Source organism: Suncus etruscus, chromosome 11 (genome assembly GCF_024139225.1).
Source record: "Suncus etruscus isolate mSunEtr1 chromosome 11, mSunEtr1.pri.cur, whole genome shotgun sequence".
NCBI classification, from domain to species: Eukaryota; Metazoa; Chordata; class Mammalia; order Eulipotyphla; family Soricidae; genus Suncus; species Suncus etruscus.
Genome location: NC_064858.1, coordinates 7,963,328 through 7,991,066, shown reverse-complemented (window position 1 = coordinate 7,991,066; position 27,739 = coordinate 7,963,328). Strand labels below are relative to the sequence as shown.

Genomic DNA, 27,739 nt, shown 5'->3' with positions numbered 1-27,739 from the left:
TTCGATATGCAAAGTCTTTTATTTGAAATCACGAAAAGTTAAGACTCAGACCACCTCAGTACAGGCCGTTGCCATGAGAAGAGGACGGCGGCTCCCACCGCAGCACGCAGACCTGCGTTCGCATCGACGGGCTCCGTAGGCACTTTAGAGATGAAGCCTGGCTTCAAAATACAAACACTGGGGGCTTTGGCTCAACCTTTTAATATAAAAAATCCATTGATGTACAAAAATGTGAAAGTGTGACAATGACAACATATGAAACCTGGTGATCTAAAGTCCCCTGGAGCACACGCGGGGGCGCAGACACTTGCCCACACGCTTCTTGGTGTGGAAACATAAACTAACGCGAGCCAGCGTGGCAGAGGGGCGCCAACACGTGATCTTCATCCCGCCAGTCACAGACCAGTAACTACTCCAACCATTCCGGAACAAAAGAACAGCGTCTTCCGGATCGGAGGCAGCTCCTTACTCACGGTGCACCAGCACAAATAAGCCCAGCAGGAAGAGCACAGCGTACTGCAGAGACAAGCACAGAGCCAGGTCAGAGGACAGGGGGTGCCCTCCCTCGCATGTGGCCAACCTGGGTTAAATCCCTGGTACCCTGAGTTGTGAGCCCTGCCAGGTGTGGCCCCAAAACAAAAACAAACAAAAAGCTCACAAGTCAGAGTCAATACGTTGGGTTTTCTTTTGAGTTGATTACTATTCATTTTATCTTTCATCTTTCAGTTGCACACCATGTAACAGTTTCCCAAGGTAAGGAAAGATCATATTGGGGAGAAGGTTGCCCCCAGCAGTGCTCGCCTTTCCAGCAAGTTCTAGATCCTATGGGCCAGCAGTGCAATGCAGGGACCAAGGACATGCTGCTGCTCAGACCCTTTGGCGCTGGGCATGGCCTGGGGACTCCACAAAGTGCTCTGGGGACCAATGAGTGCTGAGTGAAGGTCAAGTTGGGGGTCAGTCACATGCAAGGCTTAATCCCAATACTATTACTCCAGCCCCAGAGATCTTGTTTTTAATGAAACATACAGTGCAGGACCTTACCTTAAATTTCGGATAGTCATTCATGAGGATAGTCACAATTCCAATATAAGGAACAAATCTAGACAAACATACAAACAAACTGATCAGCACGATCTTCCTCACGGAGCCACTATTCACTGGAACCTTCTCAACCTTGTTCACAGAACACTAGCTTTCAGTTGACAAGCTCCATTTGAACATTCTGTCCTATCAGATCCTCCCTCTCAATGGCCTATGCGCTAGAGAAGTTAGGAATATTCCCATTTTATAGCTGAGGAAACACGGCACACCCAGGGCAAGCAGACAGATTCTGTGTGGTAGAACGAGGTCCAGCCCTAATGTCTCCGACTTTAGCCAGCAGCTTTAACCCACTGGGGCAAGGACTAGGTGGTGGGCTTGTGTAAAGCCTTTGGGAACCTGTCACTCCAGTCAGGACGACAAAGCAAACAGCCCAAACACCACAAGCACTTGCCTGAAGTGCCTCAAAGTGAGTGTAAGGCTCTCTACGGTACTCAAGATTGCAATCTGGCCCACTTTGTCCTATGACCTTTGCTCAAACAGTTCTCGCAGCTGGCCTGTCTCTCTACCACCTTCCTGTCCATCTCCACTACATCTCACTGAAGAGTCACAAACTTGCCTTTCTCCTGGACATCCAGGACACCCCACAGCTCTTTTTTGGGGGGAGAGGAGAATCACACCCGGCAACGATCAGGGTTTACTCCTGGCTCTGTGCTCAGATATCGCTCCTGGCAGGTATGGGGGACCATATGGGATGCTGCCCATCCCGGATTGGCTGCATGCAAAGCAAATATCCTACCGCTGTGCTATCTCTTCAGTCCCCACCACCGCTCTTTTTTTTTTTTTTTTTTAAATATATCTCATTTACTTTCCCTCAGCTAGTCTGTTCTTCCTCCTGCTCCTAAAATCTGTCACCTTAAACCAGGAAGATCCACAGTAACTTTCTTCTTTTCTTTTAATTTTCCTTCTTTTTGCTTTTTGGGTCCCACCCAGCAGCGCTCAGGGGTTCCTCCTGGCTCAATGTTCATAAATCCCTCCTGGCAGGCTCAGAGGACCATATGGGATGCCGGGATTTGAACCACCATCCTTCTGCATGCAAGGCAAAATGCCTTACCTCCATGCTATCTCTCCAGCCCCCACAGTAATTTAATGCTGTTCGGGGATACCAGTGTGGGCCCACAGAAACTTCCAGCTACTGTGCATAAAGTTCTTGATGCTTAGCTTACAGTTGTTTGCAACCTCTGGCGCATGGACCAACGCTGGTCTATGGGTGCAAAGGGGTTCGAGGCCAGCGTGTGGGGCTGAAGTGGCGGCTGACCTGTGCCTCCTCAGAAATAGCTCAGATAGTTCTATTCAGGGCGGTCACAATCTTGGCATCACCGGAGGTGCCCAAACAAAATTTAGCTCCCACATAACACCTCCATCATGGGAGCCTGAGACAAACTCAAAAAACAGAAATTTAGCCTTTGCTGCACTTCATGTCTTTTGAAAGACTATTGGGTCCAGAGATAGCACAGCAGGCAGGGCGTTTGCTTGTATGCAGCTGATCTGGGTTTGACCCCCGGTACCTAAGGCGGAATTCCTGAGCACACCAGAAATGATCCCTGAGTGCAGAACCAGAATTAAGCCCTGAACACCCTGGGTGTGGCCCCAAGATCATAAACAAACAAACAGAACCCTTCTTTGGTCTTGTCTCCTGACCTTACCCAACATCCCCCACTCCCTCCCAGAAAGCATCACCCAGACCATCACTTTCATATCCCACATTCCCATTTTGGGCACTTCTTTTTCTTTTACTTTTTCTTCAGGGAAAGTAAAGCAGTGCTCAGGGTTATTCCTGGTTCTGTGCTTGGGAACCACTCCTGGCAGTCTCAGGGGACTATATGCAATATCTGGTTCGAACCCAGGTCAGCTGTGTACACGGCAAGTGCCCTATCAGTGGTATTATCTCTCTGACCCCTTTGTTCCTGGCCAACCCAAGGACCACTCCTAGTGGGCTCAGGGACCACATGTGGTGCCAGGGATCAAACTCAGGTGGCCATGGTAAGCACCCTAAACAAAATACTTTGAAATAAGCAAAAATTCTTTTACTTGGAGGGAACTCCTAAGAGTGTTCAGAAATTCCAGGGACCCCGTCTGGTGATTCTCAGCCAAGTAAGCAGAGGCCCAAGAATGGAACCTGGTTTGGCGCATATAAAGCATCTTAATCCCTGAGCTAGCTCACCGGCCACTAAAAAGGTATTTTAGGCCTGCTGCAGAAAACAGCTGACACACTCCAGCTCTTTCCACTGTGTCTCATGAAGTGGTCTGTATTCCTCTGCAGAGATCTTCTGCAGCCTCTCATCCTCTCTCTTATTCTGTCTTCCCTGACTAATGGACTCCTGTGTACTCCAACTTCTGGAATTCAGAACTACCCTTATTAAATGCTTATGTGCTTCAAGTTTTTTTGTTTTTTGTTTTGTTTTTGTTTTTTTTTTGGCTTTTGGGCCACACCTGGTGAAGCTCAGGGGTTACTCCTGGCTATGTGCTCAGAAATCGCTCCTGCCTTGGGGGACCATATGGGACGCTGGGGGATTGAACCGATTGATGTCTGTCCTAGGTTAGCGCTTGCAAGGCAGACACCTTACAGTTAGCATCACCACTCTGGTCCGTGATTCAGTATTTAATATTCTAAACTTATTTATTTTTGGGTCACACCCAGAAACATCACAAATCACTCCTGGCAGGCTCAAGGGAACATATGGGATGCCGGGATTCAATTACCACTCGTCCTGGGTCTGCCACATGTAAGGCAAACGCCTTATAGCTGTGCTCTCTCTCTGGCCCCATCATATTCTAAACTTATAATGGCCTCCAACACAAATGTTGAAAACAGTATGCTAGGTGAAAGGCAGACTCTAAATAAACCTCACACAAACAATGGTTGCAGATACAAGGGGCTGGGGAAGGACTGCAAACAACTATGGTGGTTTCTCTTTGGAATGTAGGAATATTCTGGAATTCGCAATGACTGTACAACAGACTAATAAAATCCACGACTTGTAAATTAGGGCTGAAGAACAAGTACAGCAGGTAAGCTGTGCAGTGGCCTGAGGTTCCTCTATGCCTAGAACCATGGTTCCCTTTAGTTCTGCCAGGCATAATCCCTGAGTACAGTGCCAGAAGTAAGGCTGAGCACCGCTGGGTGTGGTTCAACCCCTTCCCACTAGATAGTGTGAATCACATTTCCATACACTACTGTTTTTATTCAAGGCCTTTAGTTTTTCAGTGTAAAACATTTGAGTGTAGCTGTCTGAAAACAGAACAAAACCTTCTGCAATGCATAAAGACATTTGTTCCACAATCACAACTGGCTTTGCAGAAAACCTCTGTTCTCGAGGTCTGGGTACAATCTGACTTTGAAATATTAGTTTACTGTTTGATAAACACAATTTCTACAAGAGGAGATGATGTATTCCCATTATGTGTCAGCAAATCAATGGAAAGCGAGTTTGTACAGTTGAGAGCTCCTGCTGTTCATGTCTCAAAATTTTACTCATGGAAAGTAATTTCATTTACAGGGTAGTATCTGAAATAAGACTTTATGTTCAGATTTAAGAAATAATGTATAGGGGGCCGGGCGGTGGTGCTGGAGGTAAGGTGCCTGCCTTGCCTGCGCTAGCCTAGGATGGACCGCGGTTCGATCCCCCGGCGTCCCATATGGTCCCCCAAGAAGCCAGGAGCAACTTCTGAGCGCATAGCCAGGAGTAACTCCTGAGCGTCACAGGGTGTGGCCCAAAAACCAAAAAAAAAAAAAAAAAAAAAAAAGAAATAATGTATAAAAAAAAAAAGAAATAATGTATGTAATTTAAGATTAAAATAAGCAGGGGCCGGGGCCAGACATAGAGTGGAAGTAGGGCGTTGGCCCTGCATGCAGAAGAATGGTAGTTTGAATCCCATCATCCCATATGGTCCCCCGAGCCTGCCAGGAGCAATTTCTGAGTGTAGAGCCAGAAAGAGCCCGAGTGCTGCTGGGTGTGACCCAACCCCCCCCCCCCAAAAAAAAAGCACGGGCCAGAGAGATAGCACAGCAGTAGGGTATTTGCCTTGCAAGCAGCCAACCCAGGACCAAAGGTGGTTCAAATCCCGGCATCCCATATGGTCTTCCGTCTGCCAGGAGCAATTTCTGAGTGTCATAGCCAGGAGTAACCCCTGAGCACCACCAGGTGTGGCCCCAAAACAAAAAGATTAAAATAAGCTATTGAGTGAAAGCCTGAGTTCTCTAAATCTTCACTGTACTTTTTATTTTCAACACACCCGGTAGTGCTCATGGCTTACTCCTGGTCTGGGCTCAGGGATCATGCCTGGTAAGCTTGGGGGACCATATGGGGTGCTGGGGACCAAATCTACATGGCAAATGCCCTGCCTGCTGTGCTATAGCTCCAGCCTAGATTATATATAATATATTTTTATTTTGGTTTTGGGTCACACCCGTTTGACGCTCAGGGGTTACTCCTGGCTATGCGCTCAGAAATCGCCCCAGGCTTGGGGGGACCATATGGGACGTTGGGGGATCGAACCGCTGTCCGTCCTACGCTAGCGCTTGCAAGGCAGACACCTTACCTCTAGCGCCACCTTCCCGGCCCCAGATTATATTTTTCAAGGTGCTATATTTGAGTTGCTGGGTCACACGCAGTCCCAGGAATCAAACTCAGGGTCTGTACAAGTGAGGCCTTATTCTACTACTTGAATTGTCTCCCAGCAGGCCTTAAGATGATGAATCTTTTTTTTTTTTTTTTTTTTTTTGGTTTTTGGGCCACACCCGGTAACGCTCAGGGGTTACTCCTGGCTATGCGCTCAGAAGTTGCTCCTGGCTTGGGGGACCATATGGGACACCGGGGGATCGAACCGAGGTCCGTCCAAGGCTAGCGCAGGCAAGGCAGGCACCTTACCTTTAGCGCCACCGCCCGGCCCCAAGATGATGAATCTTTGACCCAAAAAGGGGTCAGAATAAGCCCCCAGAGCTGCCAAGAACAGTAGCATGAGGTACGAGGACCAGAGAAAAGGTTCAGGAGGTTAGAGAGGGTGCTGTGCATTAGGGAGGCTCAGGGTCCAGCCCAGCACCGTGTGGGTCCAGAGCCTTGAGTGTCGAGTGTCTCCAATCCCCAGTATCAAATCAAACATCCACAGAAAAGAAACAGTCAGTTCTATTGGTAGAAGAGGAATGAAATATTACGGTAAAGTTTTCCAAAAACTTGAAAAATGCATGTTTTGCTCAAAAATTCCACTTTGGGGCTGGAGAGATAGCATGGAGGTAGGGCATTTGCCTTGCATTCAGAAAGACGGTGGTTCGAATCCCAGCATCCCACCTGGTCCCCCGAGCCTGCCAGGAGTAACCGAGTGCTGCTGGGTATGACCCCAAAACCAAAACAAACAAACAAAAAACCCCCAAAAATTCCACTTTGAAGAATTTATTAAGAAGAACAGATTGGGCAGAGGCACTGAGATACCTGAGCAGCAAAGATGCTCAGCCTGACGCTAGTCACAATGAAAAAAATAGCCACCACGCAGATAGCCCAAGGGGAGTGCCTAGAACAGAGGCCTGACACACACTGGAACAGTACAGACCCTCAGACAAAATGTGTTTTTGGATGTGTGTATGTATTTGACATATATGAGAACTCATATTCCTCAGTGGCACAAATGAACTAATCTGGATTATAAAGTATATGAGGTCTAGGGCCAGAGCAGCAGCACAGCTGGGAGGGTGTTTGCCTAGCATCAGCTATTTCATCCCTGGCATCCCCCATGGTCCCCCGAGCCTGCTGGGAGTGATTTCTGAGCGCAGAGCCAGGAGGAACCCCTGAGCACTACCATGTGCATCCCCCCAACCACCAAAACTATGTGAGTTCTATTACAAGAAATAAAATTCCTTTTGTACTGGTGGCAAACCCAAAATTTTTGCTTGACAAACACAACACTGGAGCCTGTTCTGAGTTTATCTTCCTGGTTTCAAAACATTCATAGCTCATGCTATAACTGGGTAGTTTTCACTTAGCAAATCAAACTGACTTCTTTAGGAAATAGTTCGTTCCTCAGCATGGGCAGCCTGCTGATGGGTGGAGCCAGGCTGCACCCACAGAAGGTCAGGCTGTCCCCCAACAGTGAGAGAACAGCAGCCTCCATTTCAGAGGTCCCAGCAATGGGTCTGACGATGGGGAAGGAGGGATTCAAAGCCCCATATCACACCAGTGAGAATTTAAGAGAAGCAACCTAGTTTTCCTCAGCTGCAGAATGGAAATATTAGGGTTGTTCTAAGGTTAAAATGAGGTAATATTTGTAAAGCACTTAAAATAAGTCTCTAGCAGAGAGTAAGCCCTTATACATGTCAGTTATTGTTAATACTATTAATAACAAGAAGGCAGTTATATTCCCATCATTCCTCATACCAATCACTTACAATTCCTGTCCTCCACTCATCTGTTCTCCTGATAAAATCGGAAATAAACAGGCTTAATATAACTTTTTGATTTCATTTAAACAAATGAAACTTATTTGTTTAAATTCAAGACTAGAAATAAAACAGCACGGAGTCAATTAACATGGCAGAATTAATTCAGACAAACATTTTAAGATGCAGACTTGTAAATTTGGAATAAATGTTAAGTTTTATGAATCAGAATTAATACTGTTCGGGAACCCAAACCCAGCCCAGTATTAGAGGACACACACCTCCCGAATGAATGACAGAAGTGAATTTTTACAACTGTTACTCCAAGTCTTCATTTTATTACTTGTTCTAGCCTCCCACTGTACCCCAATCTGCCCCTCTGGGACAGGACCTCCAAGGCTGCAAGGACATTTTAAGAATAATTTCCCAAAGGAAATAAGACAATTTAGCAGAACTAATATTGAACTATTTCATCCCAGAGTCTATGATTAGACAATAAAACTCCTGGACAGTGCTTTAGGTGACTCTGGCTGGTCAGCACATGCTAAACACGTCTCCCCTCTGTCAACACATGCTAAGAACATCTCCCCTCGACACTTACCCCCTGGCTCGCCCAACAACATCCTTCTTCTCTAGCCAATGCTGTCCTTGCTTATAGAGGCCTCGGTCATCAACTGCATTGTTATCTCCTTTGGTCAAAAACTTGATATGTCCATTTTGCCTGAAAAGAATAACGGAAATTCAAGTTATTCAGTACCGTAAAGGCAGTAGAAAGGGGCCGGGCGGTGGCGCTAAAGGTAAGGTGCGCCTGCCTTGCCTGCGCTAGCCTTGGACGGACCGTGGTTCGATCCCCCGGTGTCCCATATGGTCCCCCAAGCCAGGAGCAACTTCTGAGCGCATAGCCAGGAGTAACCCCTGAGCGTTACCGGGTGTGGCCCAAAAACCAAAAAAAAAAAAAAAAAAAAAAAAAAAAAAAAGGCAGTAGAAAGCACAAAATTTGCTTTTATTAATGGAAAATTACTATGACGGTCTACCATCATTCTAATTATCACACTAAGGACAACATGGCACACTAAGGACAACATGGCAGAGTTATTAACTGGAAGATCATCCAAATTTCATTAAAAAAAGCATATACAATAGGGACCAGAGAGATAGCATGGAGGTAAGGATGGTGGTTCGAATCCCGGCATCCCATATGGTCCCCCGAGCCTGGCAGGAGTGATTCGTAGAGCCAGGAGTAACCCTGAGCGCTGCTGGGTGTGACCCAAAAACAAAAACAGAAACAAACAAAAAAGCATATACAATATAAGTTCACTGCTTTAGAAGATGCATGTTACTAATTTTCTGAAAGACAATGATTTCCTCTAGCAGCAGTGGGGAATTCTCTCCCAAGGAGTGTCTGCCTGGGTTGGTACCATAATTCATAACCACACAATACTAGGGAAAGGGCTTCATGCAGTGAACATAAAATATGTGTCTGCCCCATCATGCCCAGGACCAGAATGTAAAGCTTGGCCTTAGAGGGCCCGTAGGTCCATACCTGCTCAACAGAACTGGCAAATAGAGATTATAAAAAAAACTACAGAATGATAGGGGCCAGAGAGATAGCATAGCAGTAGGATGTTTGCCTTGCATGAGGCCAACCCCGAACGAACGATGGTTCGAATCCTGGCCATCCTATGTGGTTCCTTATGCCTGTCGGGTGATTTCTGAGCACAGAACCAGAAATAGCTCAAGTGCTGCCAGGTGTGACCCAAAAAACCCAATCAACCAAACAAACAAACAAAAAAACCTACAGAATAAACTGGCCTCGGGGCCGGAGAGATAGCATGGAGGTAAGGCGTTTGCCTTTCATACAGGAGGTCATCGGTTCGAATCCCGGCGTCCCATATGGTCCCCTGTGCCTGCCAGGAGCAATTTCTGAGCATGGAGCCAGGAGTAACCCCTGAGCACTGCCGGGTGTGACCCAAAAGCCACAAAAAAAAAAAAAAAAAAAAAAAAAAAAAAGAATAAACTGGCCTCTCCAATCAATACATTCTGAGAACCAAAGATGGACAGATTCTAAGGCCAAAAAAAAAGTCGGGGTGCAGAGCAACAGGACAAGTGGGGAGGGCATCTGCCTTACATAAAACCTACCAACTTCAATCCCTGGCACCCCGTAATGTTCCCTGAGCCCACCAGGAATGATCCCTAAGTGCAGAGCCCTGAGAACTGCTAAGTGCCCCCCAAGAAATGGGAAAAAAAGATATTAAACAAGATAGATTAAAGTAACAGACCAAGGGGCCGGAGAGATAGCATGGAGGTAGGGCATTTGCCTTGCATGCAGAAGGCCAGTGGTTTGAATCCCAGCATCCCATATGGTCCCCCGAGCCTGCCAGGAGCAATTTCTTTCTTTTTTTTAATTTTTTCTCTTCTTAGGTAAATGGTGATGGGTGGTGGTGGTAGTGGGTGGTGGGGTGGTGATGAGTGGTGGTGGTGCAGGAGCAATTTCTGAGCAAAGAGCCAGGAGTAACATCTGAGTGCCACCGGGTGTGGCCCAAAAACCAAAAAAACAAAACAAAACAAAACAAAACAAAAAAAAGCCCAAAACAAACAAAGGAAAAAAAAAAACAGAACCAAGCCACAAAATCTCTCTCTCTTTTTTTTTTTTTTTTTTTGGTTTTTGGGCCACACCCGGTGACACTCAGGGGTTACTCCTGGCTTTGCGCTCAGAAGTCACTCCTGGCTTGGGGGACCATATGGGACACCGGGGGATCGAACCACGGTCAGTCCTAGGCTAGTGCAGGCAAGGCAAGCACTTTACCTCTAGCGCCACCGCCCGGCCCCAGCCACAAAATCTCTATGGTTTACTTTAGCTTACCTTTTGGTTTCTTAGTTTTGCCCAGTAAACTCATTGCTTTCCTATTCTTTTCTTTCTTTTTTTTTTTTGGTTTTGGGCTACACCTGGCTGCGCTCAGGGGTTACTCCTGGCTCTATGCTCAGAAATCACTCCTGGCAGGCTCAGGGGACCATATGAGATGCCAGGATTCGAACCACCATCCTTCCGCATGAAAGGCAAATGCCTTAACTCCATGCTATCTCTCTGACCCCTCTTTCCCTATTCTTTCTATCTTTGTCTGTCTGTCTGTCTGTCTGTCTGTCTGTCTGTCTGTCTGTCTGTCTGTCTGTCTGTCTCTGCCTGCCTCTACCTCCCTCCCTCCCTACAGTTGGTTTTCTGGGGCCACGGTGCTCAGGTTACTCCAGGCAGGCTTTAAGGAATCATGTGAGACATCAAGGATTGAACCTGGGTCAGCTGCGTGCAAGGTAAATGCCCTCCCTTCTGTACTATCACTCTCACTCTGGAAGCTACCAATAGAATTTTAAGAGCAGGGTTTAGGGAACAGCATCCTGACAATTATTTTTTTTTTTGTTTTTGGGCCACACCCGGCGGTGCTCAGGGGTTACTCCTGGCTGTCTGCTCAGAAATAGCTCCTGGCAGGCACGGGGACCATATGGGACACCGCGATTCGAACCAACCACCTTTGGTCCTGGATCAGCTGCTTGCAAGGCAAACGCCGCTGTGCTATCTCTCCGGGCCCGACAATTATTTTTTTAACCTTATCAAAGAAACATGAGCTTTCTAGTAACTGAACACTTAATTGAAATCAAATTACATTTTACATTTAATAGACTATCAACATTAATTCAAGTGAATGTTTTATTAGAAAGAAGAAACTCAGCTTCAGACTTTCATTATCTCACTAAATGCTACATTGCAGATCCAACTAAATTGGGATGTGCTGCAAACAGCAAGAACAGTCCATGAAGAATGACATGCCAATTAGGAAAAAAATGCAAATATATACAGAGGAAAAAATCTGCAGGCACCAAGTCAGTAGGTGAAAGAATGGCTGAAAACTCCTGGAGGGTACTAGCAGACAGGTGTGGAGAGGGAGGCCGAGGTGGGAGAGAGAAGCCCCGAGACGCTGGCTAAAAGAGTAGAAACAAGGACCTAGGGCAAGAGCTGGGAGGCAGGGGACTTCCTGGGAAAAGCAGGCCTAGACAGGATTCACAGGGAAAAGGAAGAAAAGCAAAAATAAAGAAGAAAGCAAAAAGCTTTTATCCTCAACCCTCCCCACCCCCCAATCACCTAACAGCATGCAAACATGCCAGAACTACTTGAAATAATCTCTCTTCTTTTTTTTTTTTTTTGGGGGGGGGGGGCCACACCCGGTGGCACTTAGGGGTTACTGATGGCTCTTTGTATAAAACTGCTCCTGGCAGGTCCAGATAGAGGACCACATGCCGGGGATCAAACCTGCGTCTGTCTGGGGTCAGCCAGGTGCAAGGCAAATGCCCTACCGCTGTGTTATTGCTCCAGCCCCTGAAATGATTTCAACTGTGGAGGCTCTAGCGGAAACAGACCATTTCTCAAAGATCCTTCCCTGAAACAAGACGAGCAGTTTCAAAACAAAAGCCTACAAACGAAACTCGCGGAACTGGAAAATGTCACACACAAAAATAGAGAACATCTGCTCAACCAAAAACAGAGCCCGAGTTTAATTGGGTTTTCTCAGATAAAATTCAGGGGAAAGCTGGTTCCACTCTGTTGCCAGCAGGTAGAGCTGAGAACAAACAACACAAACCATTTGGAAGACTTGGAAAATGCTACCTGGATTAAATAAAAGAGCACAATGCCAAAATAAATTTCTAAAAGAATTAAAAATCATGGAGGCAGAGGCATAGAATAGCAGGTAGGGTGCTTGCCTTGCACGCACTCAACCTGAGTTCAGTCACCAGCATCCCACATGGTCCCCAAAGCATGCCAGGAAGGCGATCTGAGCAAAGCTAGCCCCTGAGCATAGCCGGGTGTGGTTAAAAACAAACACACACACACACACACACACACACACACACACACACACACACACACACACACACACACACACACACACACACGAGTGCCATAGGGTGTGGCCCCAAACCAAAATAAAACAAACAAACAAACAAACAAACAAAAAACCAAAGAAACAAAGTAATGGGTTGAAAAAATCCAAACAGCTCAGGGATGGTATTTTCCTTGCACATGGCCACCCAGAACATTCCATATATATGGTCCTCTGAGCATGGCCAGGAGTAATTTACTCAGGTCAAAATTAGGAGTAAGCCCTGAGCACTAACAGGGAAAACAATAATGCTCAATAGACTAAGTACATAATTTGCATGCAGGAGACCTATTTAGGTAGCAGCTTAATGTCCAGAAGTTCCCAATTTTCTCTTGGGCAGCTAGAGAGTAAAATACGTTGGTAGTAATAATTATTTGGGCAGTGAGCAAATAAATCATGAGAATGAAGCAGAATCTCCGAATGGCCCATTCTGGTAGCTGGGCAGAGATGAAGAGGCCACAAATGACCAGGTGACAGTACAGGACAAGCAAGCAGGCCGAGCAGACTGCTTGGCCAGGGCCATAGAACCTTCACATTCATTACTGGGCCAAACCCATCTATACTAAGTGAAAAGAGCTCCCCAGAAGCATTCTGGCCTGCGTGTATGTGGAAGGAGTGCATAAAAGCTCTCAGTAGCTGCAGCGATAGTACCGTGGGGAGGGAGGGCACACTTGCCTGCACTCAGCCAGCTGGGATTTGATTCCAGGCATCCCAGAGTCCCCAGAGCCCACCTGCAGTGATCCCTGAGCACAGAACCAGGAGTAAAAACTAAGAATTGCAGGGTGTGGCCCCAAATGCAAAATTAAATAAAAGCTCGGTGACTTGTACTTGGGGCACCTTGAGCTGATGGTTCATGATGTGAGATTGCTCCAGCCTTGATATAATGGACAATTAGCTCCCAACTCTGCACTTTACCCCCCATTTCTTCGCAGCCTTCAACCCCTCCACCCCAGCTCTCCTACATTAACACCCACCACTATCTCTATAGCTCTGCAATTCTACATTTTCTGTTTGCTTATTTTTGGGACACACCGACAGCACTGAAAAGGTTGTTCTGGCTCTGCCCTGGCAGGCTGGGGGACCATATGGGTCGCTGGGGATCAAAACTGGTGGGATGTGTGCAAAGGAAATGCCCTAACCACTGTGCTATCGTTCCGGCCCCATGCAATTCTACTTTTCACAAATGTATACTTTACCTTAAAAAAAGAGAAAGAAATGGATGTTCCCCAGCTTTTCTTAATCTTTAGGCTATCACATTTAAATGCTTCAAGAATTCCAACACAAAAATATCATAAAAGAGAAGACAGAGCTGGCACATACTTTTCATGGATCTTCAATACTCGGTGCACTATAGGGATCTCTCTTCCTTCTATCCTAAAAACAACAATTTCTCCCACACGGATGGGATCTTCGACTCGATTCGTCAGGAAAAGAAGGTCTCCTCTATGGAAGGCAGGTTCCATGCTGCCACTGTGAAGAAGGAAACAACAGCAAAGTCTAAGATTACATGTCCTCTCCAAAGTTCCACTTCTGGAATAAACAAAATGCCATGACAAACCTATGGCCATAAACATATTGCACCTTTTATAGAATAATACCTCTGTATCAATACAGCCCCCCCAGACCAATCCAGTCATACTGAAACCTTCACTAATCAGTTCCAGTTCAAGCATTCAGAGAAGCGCAAGTCTTGGAAAAGGGCAGTGTTACTAACTCCTTAACCTTTTCAAATTCCAAGTGTCAAATAGAATACAAAAGCGTGAACTTTAAAAAATCATTGCCCTGACGCTCATTTCATCAGAGAAGGCAAAACATATTCAAATATTCAAATGAGAACTGGATCATCTATGCCATTAATAAAGATACAGACTGAGATGACCTTTATGTTTCAACCGTTAGGGGGAAACCAGTTCACCCAGAGAAAAGCCAGCTCTGGAGATAACACTGTGCTATCAACTTATTTATTTTTAAAAAGGAAAACATCAAGAGAAGAGTAAGAACAAAGATTTCTGCCTAAGACTTTGGGAAATGGGAAATAATTCAACTCCATGGTGATGGGTCAGTAATTTTCTCCTCTTTCATCTGTTTTAAACTCTACCAAGTTCCATAAAGTTCCTATAGCACTTGTATCAATAAATGAACCTTTTCTTTCGATAAACAAGTGGCTATCCGTACCATCAGGATCATTTTCAGAAATAAGGCAACGAAAAATAAAACCCAATATAGGAATAATGGCAAAGCCCAAAATTCTACTTGAAGACGTCGTTTCTGCTACACAGAGCATAACAGCTGTCACACTTGGCTGCGCCACTGGACCCTTTCAAAAAATACTTGTGCCAGCTCTTGCTCCATCCACTCCATCAGAAAGGCTGAGCGTGGCTATCATGACACTGTGAAGCTTCTAGCTGATTCCAGAGTTGGGAACCAATAGGAATCTGGATTTTCAACTGAACTTTTTTGAGGGGTTGGGGATACATCAGACCTACCCAAGATCCCCACATACCAATATGGGCCATACGTGCATACGTGGTGGCACTCAGGACTTACTCCTGGCAGGACTTGGGGGGACCATATGCTGTGATGAAATTAAACCCATGCCAGTCACCTGCAAAGCAAGTATCCCCCCAGCCACTGTACTCTCTCTAGTCTGACCCTAGTGTGCCCTTTGGCACTTTTTTTTTTCTCTGACTGACAGACATTTCTGACAGATATTATTTTTGGGGGGTCACACCGGCAGTGCTCAGGGTTACTCCTGACAGGCTTGGGATTCAAACCACTGTCCTTCTGCATTCAAGGCAAATGCCCTACCTCCATGCTATCTCTCTGGCCCTCTAGTGTGTCCTTAACCCTTTAGTAAGTTTTAGGTATTGCTCAGGATAAATCTGCTAAAAGAACTGGGCTGAAGAGAGAGCATTGAGGTAGGGTGTTCGCCTCGCATGCAGAAAGATGGTGGTTTGAATACTGGGGATCCATATGGTCCCTCGAGCCTGCCAGGAGTGATTTCTGAGCACAGAGCGAGGAGTAACCCCTGAGTACTGCTCAGTGTGACCCAAAAACCAAAAAAACAAACAAACAAAAAAACCTGTATTTGTAAAATGGAAAAGTGGTTTTCATAAATAGTATTTATCCACTTTATATGACATCTTTACCAAATGGTGGAAAATTTGAAGAGTCCCACAGAGAGAAACTGGGGATAGAGTTTATCTATATAAAACATTTAGCTGCGGTATATTAGCTTGCACTCTGGAGGAAGGCAAAAATTAACCTGCAAAACAGGCTTCTGTTTAACACCATTACTTCATGAAGACTATTCTCAAATAAAGAAATAATAATCCAGGCATTATATATTGGCACTTGAGGATTTACCAGACACTCACAGAAACAGTTAAGTTTAAGGAAAGGGGGAAACAAAAATCTATTTTTGTTTGTTTGTGAGCCACATCTGGTAGTGCTCAGGATTACTCCTGGCAGTGCTTGGGGATCATACTGAATGCTAGGACTGAACCCAGACCAGCTGCATACAAGGCCAGTACCACCACCCCCACCCCCCCCACCACCCCGCTGTCCTAATGGCTCTGGCCCCAAATTTCTCTCTGATAATGACTTTCAAGTGCTTGGTTAACATCTACATGGAGCTATCTAGCTGGTGCAGAGTGAAAGAATGTGTCATGATCAGAGGAAAGAAAGAGATGTTTTACGAAAGAATTCAGATATAGGGCCTGAGTGACAGCACAGCAGTAGGCCATTTGCTTTTCATGCAGCCAACCCAGGACTGATGGTGGTTTGAATCCTGGCATCCCATATGCCTTCCAGGTGCGACTTCTGAGCTCAGAGCCCTGAGTGTGGCCGGGTGTAACTCCACCCAAGAAAAATTGGGTGCTAAAGTGATAACACAGAGGCAGGGTGTTTGCCTTTCACGTGGCTGATTCAAGATGGACCTCGGTTTGATTACTGGCATCCCATATGGTCCCCAAGCCAAGAGAGATTTCTGAGCGCAGAGCCTGGAGTAATCCCTGAGCGTCACTGGGTGTGGCCAGAAAACCAAGGAAAAAAAAGAATTCAGATACAGGTAGGGAAGAGTCCAAGGGCTAGAAAAAGTGAGCTCAAGGACACACTCACACTCTAAGCATGGGGACCCTCATCCCAGAAAAGCCTGTCAATGTCTGAGCATCACTTAGTATGATCCTTTGGGACCAAACAGGGCTACCACCTTTTGCCCCAGCACTGAACCAGCCAGACTGGTGGTCAGATATTGCCAGGAGTGGCCCCAGGACTCCCAAACACTAGTTGACAGGAACCTCCACCACCCCCCCAAATTTCAGATATACATGATTTTTTTGTTTTTGCATTTTTGCTTTTGGGCCATACGCTACAGTGCTTAAGCCTTACTTCTGGTGGGTTTGAGGTGCCATAGGAGATGCCAGGGATCAAAACCAGGTTGGTCATGTACAAAGCAAATGCTTTACCTGCTGTAACATCTCTCCAGGCCCCCACACCCAAGTCACTATTTTTTTTTTTTTTGCTTTTAGGGCAACATCTGGTGATGCTCAGGAGTTATTCCTGACTATGTGCTCAGAAATTGCTCCTGGCTTGGGAGACCATATGGGACACCAGAGATCAAACCCAGGTCCATCCTGGGCAGCCTTGTGCAAGGCAAACGCCCTACTGCTGTGCTATCTCTCCGGCTCCCCAAGTCACTTTTTTGCTTGTTTGTTTTGTTTTGTTTTTTTTTTGGGTCACACCCGGCAGCGCTCAGGGGTTCCTCCTGGCTCTACGCTCAGAAATCACTCCTGGCAGGCTCAGGGGACCGTATGGGATGCTGGGATTCGAATCACCGTCCTTGTGCATGCAAGGCAAACGCCCTGCCTCCATGCTATCTCTCCGGCCCCCCAAGTCACTTTTAAGTCCCTAGTTTAACAAGCTTATTAGCTGCAGGACCCAAAAAACATAAGGGAAGGGCTGGGTCATCTGTTCTGCCCATGGAGCTTTGAGTTCCATCCCAGAACCAATGATGGTGGCCCAAGAACAAAGCAAACAGCAAACGCTTTTCCAGTTGCTTCTGGGGCCACTGACGTGTCCAAGTCTGTTAGTTCCAGCAACCTGTTTAAAGGTCAGTAGTTTGTCTAAACAGTACACAAAAGAGAACTGAGTTGGAAAAAAAAACTGCAGAGGATCAGGACAGGACTCACGTGCTGGAAACCTGGATGTAAGCCCTAGGAGGGAGGGGGGTGGGAGGGAGGGAGAAGGAGAGAGAGAGAGAGGGAGGGGGGAGAGAGAGAGAGAGAAAGAGAGAGAGAGAAGGAATAAAGAATGAAGGGAGGGTGGGAGGAAGGGAAAAAGGGAGGAGGAGGGAATGAAGGAAAGAGGGAGAAAGGGAAGGGAAAGAGGAAGGAGAGGGAGGAAAGGAATGGAAAGAGAATGAGCCAGAAAAGCAGCTCCCTCCCCGACACCTTCTGCCTGAAGAGCCAGTCCTGACACTTCCCACCATGCAGTGCCCGACGCTTAAAAACTGTAGCTTTTGGGGCTGGGCGGTGGCGCTGGAGGTAAGGTGCCTGCCTTACCTGTGCTAGCCTTGGAAGGACCTCGGTTCAATCCCCCGGCATCCCATATGGTCCCCCAAGCCAGGAGCGACTTCTGAGCGTATAGCCAGGAGTAACCCCTGAGCGTCACCGGGTGTGGCCCAAAAACAAAAAAACAAAAACAAACAAACAAAAAAAAACTGTAGCTCTCGGGGCCGGAGAGATGGCATGGAGGTAAGGCGTTTGCCTTTCATGCAGAAGGACGGTGGTTCGAATCCCGGCTTCCCATATGGTCCCCCATGCCTGCCAGGGGTGATTTCTGAGCACAGAGCCAGGAGGAACCCCTGAGCACTGCCGGGTGTAACCCAAAAACAAAACAAAACAAAACAAAAAAACTGTAGCTCTCTGGGAAGCCAAGATCACCTGGGATCTTAGGGCAACTGAATTCTAGAACTTGGAGAATCTTCTAACATCACAGGGTTGAGTCTTCACTTTATATATAAGGAAACTGATGTGAGTCACCCAAAGTTAAAAAAAAAGTTAAACGTGGGGCTGGAGAGATAGCACAGTGATGTTTGCCTTGCAAGCAGCTGATCCAGGATCTAAGGTGGCTGGTTTGAATCCCGGCGTCCCATATGGTCCCCCGTGCCTGCCAGGAGCTATTTCTGAGCAGATAGCCAGGAGTAACCCCTGAGCACCGCCAGGTGTGGCCCAAAAACCAAAAAAGTTAAACGAATAAAATTAGTACACTGAAGCAACAGGATAGTGGGAGAGCACTTGGCCTATGTGCAAACCCAAGTTTGATCCTAGGAATCCCATAAGGTCCCCTGAGTACTGCCAAGAGTAATTCCCAAAAGCAGAGCCAGGAATAATGCTAAATATCCATGGGTGTGGCCCCCAAACAAAGAGCTAGAGCCCCAATATTCTCAGAGTAGCACATGAAATGCCTCTGACTTAACTCCATATATGTCTCTGAATCTCTAAAATTACTCTTAATTAGTAACAAAGACAAAAATAAAAATATGAGAAAGTATGGTATGAGGTGAGACACGACTGAGGCCTGGAGCCCAGAGTCCACACTCTCTCCAACTACCTGCTGGGCCAGAGTGGCCCTGGCTTGTTCACCTCATGAAGAGTAACAAGAAAATGTTGAAAATGTTAACAGCTTCACTGATTTAATCTGTATACTCTACTGTCTATTAACCAAAAGGATCTGAGACAGCCTACATCATTAAGTCCGAAAATAAGGTAGAACTATAATGACTCGATTAAATCACTGAGATAAGTCTCCAAAAGTGAATGACTACATTAAGAAAAAAAGATTTTTAATCACTAAGACCATGAGTTCAAAGAGGGCGAAGGAAATAGAGTGAAGAAAACGAGCACTCTTGCCACTTTGGAGGATGGCATTAATATCTGAGGCTCACTCAGAAATGGTATTTAAAGGCCAGCAGGAAACGGGGACATAATGAGAGATGCTTCTGTACTGACACGGAAAGCAGGCTAGGGCAGAAGACTCATTTGTAGAGATGGCATATAATGAAATACATAATTAGTAAACTAGCAACAGTATCACAGTGAGGCGTGTGTAATAAAAATCATGAGGCTGGAGGGTATTTGTCACTCAGGTGGCCACACTGGGTTCGATCCCTGGCATCTCATAGGTCACCCAAGCCCTGCCAGGAGTGATCCCATATCTCAGAGTCAAGATAAAGACTTGACATGGGGAGTTTTGCACTTGTTCTTGCATCCCTCATATGGGCCTATAATGCCATGTGGCATTGTTCCTTGTTTGCATAGGCACATTAAAATGGGAAATACTATACACACAAATAAATTCTTATCTAACAGAGATTGGAACACACAAATCTTGTAGTGCAATGGGACCCTACACCCTGAACATTGACATAATGACCGGCACAGGCCTCAGAAGAATGGGCATTCTCCATTCACCCCTGAACCAGGTAATCTATGAAACATCCAAGGTTTTTTATAACAACACCTGGAAGCAATCTTCTCCCAGGGAAGACCCTACCGATGCTCTGACATCGATCTACTCAAAAGAGACTTCCCTTAACACTGAGAAGACTTAAGAACATCAACGACCTGCGTACTGGACAGGGCTTTCTGCATTGCCCTTTAATTGTGAGGTGAAACTCGAGGATGCTCCACATCCTGACTTCAATGTAGGATATGCAGATTTCAGGATCTTTAATACAGAAACATGATACCAACAACAGAGACTGTGTGAAAAATAAAAGTGTGTTGGCACTACAGACAATGACTTGGAATGAGCAAACTAGTTTGCCTGGAGTCTAGAGTTGGTTTTATGCCAGGAAACTTCAGGGGTAGGGTCTCCTTGTATTTAGGCCAGGGTTTTCCCTTTCCATGTCCCCCATATTTTGGTGGGCCTATGCAAACAATTATTGCCACTCTAACACCATTTTTACTGTGCTCCTTTGACTCTTATCCTTAAAAAAGAAAAACCCACTTTTGAGGTTAACTTAAACTAATATGCATGTGCATGGAAATGTAAAAAAGTACTATGCCTTCAATGTTGAAGGAGTTACATAAGTTTCATGGCTTTAGATTGCTTAATGTGCTGCTAAGAAATATGTATTACAACCTGGGGACTTGAGGGACAAAGTAATTTTACATGGGTTCTGTTTTATTTTTCTTAATGTTCTTTGGCTGAAAGTTCAATGTTAAGATATCAACAAGGGGACTTCTGTGAACTCTGTTTATGGGTGATTGTCCTTCCACTGTAACTTTACCTTGTCCTCTTTCTTTGCATCTTTGTTCTCATAATTAAAAATTAAAAGAATTTTGGGCCTGGAGAGATAGCACAGCGGCATTTGCCTTGCAAGCAGCCGATCCAGGACCAAAGGTAGTTGGTTCGAATCCCGGTGTCCCATATGGTCCCCCATGCCTGCCAGGAGCTATTTCTGAGCAGACAGCCAGGAGTAACCCCTGAGCACCGCCGGGTGTGGCCCAAAAACCAAAAAAAAAAAAAAAAAAAAAAAAAAACAAAGAAAATAAAAAGAGGGCCGGGCGGTGGCGCTGGAGGTAAAGATGCCTGCCTTGCCTGCGCTAGCCTAGGACGGACCGCGGTTCGATCCCCCGGCGTCCCATATGGTCCCCCAAGTAGCCAGGAGCAACTTCTGAGCGCATAGCCAGGAGTAACCCCTGAGCGTCACAGGGTGTGGCCCCAAAACCAAAAATAAATAAATAAATAAATAAATAAAAATAAAAATAAAAAGAATTAAAAAAAAAAAGAGAAACAAACAAAAAAAAAGATAAAGACTTGAGAACCACCTGGAGTGGCCCAACTAACAAAAATACATACATACATACATACATACATACATACATACATACATACATACATACATACATAAGAGTATAGAGAAAAGGGCGGGAAGGATATTTGATCCAGGTCTGATCCCCACACGGTCCCCACAGCCCTCTCAGAGGTGATCTCTGAACACAGGTGAGCAATGCTGAGTGTGGCCCCCAAAAACAAAGTAAATAAAACTTTTTATAAATAAAACAAGCGGGGCCGGGCGGTGGTGCTAAAAGTAAGGTGCCTGCCTTGCCTGCGCTAGCCTTGGACGGACCGCGGTTCAATCCCCCGGTGTCCCATATGGTCCCCCAAGCCAGGAGCAACTTCTGAGCACATAGCCAGGAGTAACCCCTGAGCGTTACTGGGTGTGGCCCAAAAACCAAAAAATAAATAAATAAATAAATAAATAAATAAATAAAACAAGCAAACTTTATACAAGGCCATGCCTTCAGGGGTCCGAATGGGAAGTTGTTAACAAGGGTGATAATTTCCCCCGATGGAGAGATAGTAACCAATATCTTTCCAGGCCATCTTCTGGGCAAAAGTGGTCTCCTAAAGCAACGACATGTTATTCAATATCTCAAACTTCCTCCCTGTAAAGCCCTGCAATTCTGAGCTCTGAAAGAGCAAGTCAAAGCGGTTACCTGAGCACTACCACAATGGGACTTTCGCTTCCGGTTATCACCATTAGCCCCTTCCAGATCATCAGTGCTGAGGAGACGATCATTCCAAAATTTAGGACTTGGTAATAGAGCTGTGGAAACACAAGAGTCAAGGTCAGCTTTCCTTCTCCCACCTAGAAAGCTGTGTCCATCTGAAGATCAAGTCTGAGGGAAGGGCCTGAGCCATAGCAAAACAGTAGGGCATTTGCCTTGCACACAACCAACACAGGATGGACTCCAGTTCGATTTCCAGCATCCCCATAGGTTCCCCTGAGCCTGCCAGGAGTGATTTCTGAGCACAGAGTCAGGAAAAACCCCTGAGCGCCGCCGGGTCTGACCCAAAAAACAAAACGAAACAAAAAGTCTGAGGAGAGCTGAGATCGAGTCTCTGAGGACTAGAGACCACCTGCCGCCTCTAAGCCAAGGGTGCAAACACATGTCAGTCAGTTGAGGTGACCTAGTTTTCAGCACGTCACAGCTATTTCCTTGGGGGTTTCAAGATCATGCAGCTTACACTTCACTGCATCTGTGACCTTCCAGCTTACAACAGCCTGCACACACTCCTGCTACTGAATTCCTTCAACACTCCACTTTCCACCACATTCATCACTTGATCATCATGAGCTTTTCAGTGATAGTTTTCATCTAGCTCTCCATTCTCCACCTGTGGAGTGCTCAGGGGCCATAGGCCAGTCCTGAACTCAGTGATTGGTGTCAAGAGCCTCGAGATTCTCTCCCCAACATCTCTCATCTGCTGTTGGCCTTAGAGTGACAGCTTTAGTTCAGGCTTCAATTTCTCCCTCCAGGTTAGGAAAATAATCTGTTTTCTTTACCTTTAATTCAACTGCCTATTATTATTATTATTTTTGGTTTTGGAGCCACACCTGGTGAAGCTCAGGGATTTCTCCTGGCTCTGTGCTCAAAATTTCCTTTGGGCCACACACAGCGGCACTCAGAAATCTCTACTAGCTCGGGGGACCATATGGGATGCCACGGATCGAACCCAGGTCCATCCTGGGTCAGTCGCATGCAAGGCAAGCGCCCTACTGCTGTACTATTGCTCCGGCCCCTCTATGACTTTTATTTTATTTATTTTTTGGCCACACCCGGCGGTGCTCAGGGGTTACTCCTGGCTGTCTGCTCAGAAATAGCTCCTGGCAGGCACGGGGGACCATATGGGACACCGGGATTCGAACCAACCACCTTTGGTCCTGGATCAGCTGCTTACAAGGCAAACACTGCTGTGCTATCTCTCCGGGGCCCCTCTATGACTTTTATAAAGTGAAAATAATATGACTGCATCATCAGCTCCAGCCGAAAAACTTGCAGGCCGAGCAGTACCTGCCCAGTGTGCTGGTCCCCTATCCCCAGCAACCTTGTTTCTTTTGCCACAAATAACATTCGGATATCTAACATCCTAACTCTCAAACCCACTGTGATGCACCAGGGGCTGCCACAGAGGAGTGGGAGATCTGAATGGATCTCTGGATAATGATGCACCCAAAGCCTCCATGACATCAACTTCAAGGAAGCACAGGGCAAGTAGGGGATGGGAAAGAGGCAAGTGGTGCTCGCAGGACTGGCCCACAGCACTGCCCTCTTGTCCACTGAGAACTGCAGCAGAAAATGCACCAACACTGAGGCCTGGGGCATGACTCCCAGCGGGCTTGTGTGTGCACTACTGCAAGCCAGAGTGAGATCAACAGGCAGAATGTGGAGAGCACAACAAGAGACGAACACTCCAGTCAGTGTGTGATGAGTGCGCAGTTGACTCTCAATAAACATAAGAGCCATAGTCACATGTCTGAAACGAGGAGAGGAGGGGAAAGGAGATGGGGGAAGGGAGGACAAGAGATTCTGGATGGAAAAGTGTAATTTATAGTGTATGATCTGTGATCCTCTTGTGGATGTTAATGGAGATGGATGTGGCTCTAGTTAGGATAAAGGTTTTCACTAGAGGGGCCAGAGAGATAGCACTGCAGGGAGAGTGCTAGCCTTACAGGTAGAGACCAGGTTCAATCTCCAGCCCTCCATATGGTCCCTGGAATACGGGCAGGAGTAACCCCTGAGCATCACTGTGCTTGGCCCAAAACATTAAGACCAGTAAGACTTCCATTAGAGGGCCAATTCATAGATATAAGCAGCAAAATAGAGAGAATTAAACCAAAGAATTCAGTCCATTAATGTGAAGAGGCCTAAAAAGGCCCTAAATAGATACTATAAATGTCAGATTCATTCCACCCAAACGCGGACCTGGGCCTATTAATAACAAGCAGTTACTCCTGGTTCTGTGCTCAGAGATCATGCCTTGTGGGGCTCTGGGGACTACAGAGGTGCCAGGGATAGAACAGGTCAGCTGCATGCAAAGCAAGTGTCCTACCCATTGCACTATCTTTTCAGTGGTCCCAATTAATTCTTTTGTTGTTGGATCACACCCAGTGATGCTCAGGGCTTACTCTTAGCTCTGGGCTCAGGAATCCCTCCTGAGGTGCACTCATAAATCAAATCCAACGATGAAGGGCTCTATAGATCACAACTGTTTCGATAAAATAAAATAAAATTAAAAATAATCACTCCTGCCTGAAGTCCATTCTTTTTTATCCGAAGTGTTTTGGGCCGGAGAGATAGCACGGCGGTAAGGCATTTGCCTTGCATGCAGAAGGACGGTGGTTTGAATCCCAGAATCCCATATGGTCCCCCCGAGCCTGCTGAGGGCGATTTCTTAGACTAGAGCCAGGAGTAGCCCCTGAGCGCTGCCAGGTGTGACCCAAAAAACAAAAACAAACAAAACAAAAAACCCCAAAGTGTTCAGTCACTAGGGTCACACCCATGATCAAACCCAGTGGGGGGTGGGGGAAGGAGGTGTGCTTGCCTTGCCCACGGCCACCAGGGTTCGATCCCAGACATCCTACAGGGTTCCCCAAGCCTGCCAGGAGTAATTCTCCAAATGCAGAGCCAGGACTAACCCGAGATACCAGGAAGTGGCCCCTAAATGAACAACAAAAAAAGTCCAAGTCCTGACATTCTGACATTTGATCATTTCAGGTCCTCCTCCCTTTGCTTTGGAGGCCCAAAGTCTTGCCCCAAGGAGGAGGGAGGGAGGGAGGCAGGAAACTGAGGTCTGAGGTCGAGATCGGAAGCGAACCTTTACCACCACTTCCCCAAGGGCTAACTAATGTTACAGGGTGCAAAAATAAAATAAAATAAAATAAAATAAAATAAAAAGCAAGTTGTGGGGTGCGGGGGTGGGAGTGGGGAGAGAAAGCTGCAACAGCCAGCAGAACAATTCCCCAATTCCCAAACACCCCAAGACTGTTTCTCCTTTCCAAAAATATAGGCTTCTAGGAGACCCAAACTTTGGGCACCAGACCATGACCAGCCCACCCGTCCACTACTGCCAATGTTTGTTGAGTGCCAGGGACACAAGAGGGGGACCAGCCAGAGCTCCAAATCCTGTCCCAGACTCGAGGGGGTCCTCCAGCTTAGCCTCGGGGGGGGGTCAGAGCACCCCCATTTCTGCAGCAGCGACGACCTAAACTGGGGGGATAAGAGACCTAGGGCCGAGATTCCATAGCAACCAGGGCGGAATCCCATGGAGGCCCAGGCCCAAAGCCTAAGCCCAGGCCCAGGCTCGCACTCTGGGGGTGCAGGGCGACCTCTGAGCGCCGTCCCCGAGGGACACCCGAGAACAAGAAGCTCACCTGCCGCTTGTTCATGCGCCGCACATCGTCCAGAAAGTCGAGGGACAACATGACGGCGCCGGGAACCCTGTAGGCGCTAAGGCAGGCGATGGAAGCGGAGGTGGCTGCAAAGGGACGCGAGGCCGGATGACCTCGTTAAACGTCCACTTCCGCTTCCGGGTCAACCGGAAGTGACCACCCCGGGAGGTGCCATTTTTCTCCCCAATGTCCCGCCGAGCGGTCTGACCCTGCGTCAAGAAAGGAGAGGCGCGGCGCCTCGCCCCCTTCCTTCCTCTCGGGGCTGCTGACAACATTCCCCGATCAAGAGCTCAGGCTCTTCGTGCTCGGTCCGCACTGCGCCCCCGCCGTGCCACTCGCGCAGTCCCCAACGGGAAGGAGTGACTTTGGTGCGGAGATGGGGCCGCCATCTTGGATATTTCCCAGTAGTGCTTTTCGCGCTTCCGACCAATAGTCACGCAGATCGCGGCGGCGGCGCGTTCTGATTGGTCTACGTCGCTCCTCGGGGCGGGCTCAGCTCTTGCGGAAGTGGTTTCGCGCCAGCTGAAGAGGAGAGCTGGCGGGGCTCTAGGCCTGTCTGGGGCACTCTCGCTTGTAAGAGAAATCAGCTGATGCCGTTAGAAGCGAACTAGGCGGGAAGGGAGCTCCGAGGACTAGCGCATCACTTGATCGTGCGAGCACCTGGCTGGGAATAGCCCCTGAGCACTGTTGGCTGGGAGCCCAAATCAACAGCAATAACAACAAAGCAAACTGTCAATACCCCGACGTGTTGTGGAGGCCGCTCTGAGGGTCCCACTCTCGCTAACGGGCTCCTCGGCCTCCTCCAGGCTCAGCTCCCTGCACACCTTGGTCTGCCCTGTGCTCTGGCTCCTATAAAAACCACCTTCGCTAAGGCCCAAAACCTAGTGTGTGTGCTTCTGGGGCCCAGCCAGACTGGGGCTCTAGCTCGGATAGAGGTAGAGTCTAACTGTTTCTTTGCTCGGATTTCTTCTTTATCCGAGTCAGGGAAGCAGGGTGAATTCTGTAATCTTTTTCTTTTTTTCTTTCTTTTTTTGCTTTTTATTTTTTGTTTTGTTTTTGGGCCACACCCAGTGGTGCTCAGGGGTTACTCCTGGCTGTCTGCTCAGAAATACCTTCTGGCAGGCACGGGGGACCGTATGAGACACCGGGATTCGAACCAAACACTTTAGGTCCTGGGTCGGCTGCTTGCAAAGCAAACGCTGCAGTGCTGTCTCTCCAGCCACATCTTTTGCATTTCTTAAACTCATAAAACCTTTTTATTTTCCCCCTTTTTTCTTTTGGGCCCAGATCGTGGAACTACAATCCCAAGCCTTAAAACAACAGTTTCTTTATTTTCTTTCTTTCTTTCTTTCTTTCTTTCTTTCTTTCTTTCTTTCTTTCTTTCTTTCTTTCTTTCTTTCTTTCTTTCTTTATTATTATTATTATTATTATTATTATTATTTTGGTTTTTGGGCCACACCCTGTGACGCTCAGGGGTTACTCCTGGCTATGCGCTCAGAAGTTGCTCCTGGCTTCTTGGGGGACCATATGGGACGCCGGGGGATTGAACCGCGGTCCGTCCTAGGCTAGCGCAGGCAAGGCAGGCACCTTACCTCCAGCGCCACCACCCGGCCCCTATTTTCTTTCCTTTTTTTTTGTCTTTGGTCACACCCAGCAGTGCTCAAGGGTTCCTCCTGGCTCTACGCTCAGAAATCGCTCCTGGCAGGCTCGGGAGACCATATGGGATGCCGGTATTTGAGCCATCGACCTTCTGCATGCAAAGCAAACACCCTATCTCCATGCTATCTCTCCAGCCCCAAAACAACAGTTTCTGAATGAGAATGAAATATATATTGGAGCCATGGTGATACCTCGAACTGTGGCTTGCTGCCTTGCTGTTCTCTCTTCACCATGACACTGCAGTGACATTCCAGACACACTATCTGCTGTCACCAAGCAGTTCCCTGGGGGCCTGGGTTCAGCTTTTCATACCCTTTCTGAAGGCTGTTTGCCTCTGGAGCTCCTTGGCCCCTAAAAGTTACCTGAACTGGAAGGCTGAAGTCTTTTAAGTGTCCTAGCTATCTCCTGCCCTCTGTGGCTGTCCCCTTTGAAGAGGCCTGT

At 47.0% G+C, this 27,739-nt stretch overlaps 1 protein-coding gene across 1 annotated transcript; it reads right to left on the bottom strand.

Moving 5' to 3' along the window:
- Positions 1-25,752, bottom strand: SEC11A (SEC11 homolog A, signal peptidase complex subunit). Its single transcript, XM_049783300.1, has 6 exons — positions 25,622-25,752; positions 21,903-22,012; positions 13,717-13,866; positions 8,070-8,189; positions 1,042-1,099; positions 1-516 (listed from the first exon to the last, which is right to left on the bottom strand). Exons 1-6 carry the CDS (start codon positions 25,670-25,672, stop codon positions 466-468), a joined length of 540 nt encoding a protein of 179 aa, XP_049639257.1. The 5' UTR covers positions 25,673-25,752; the 3' UTR covers positions 1-465.
- Positions 25,753-27,739: the final 1,987 nt, after the last annotated feature.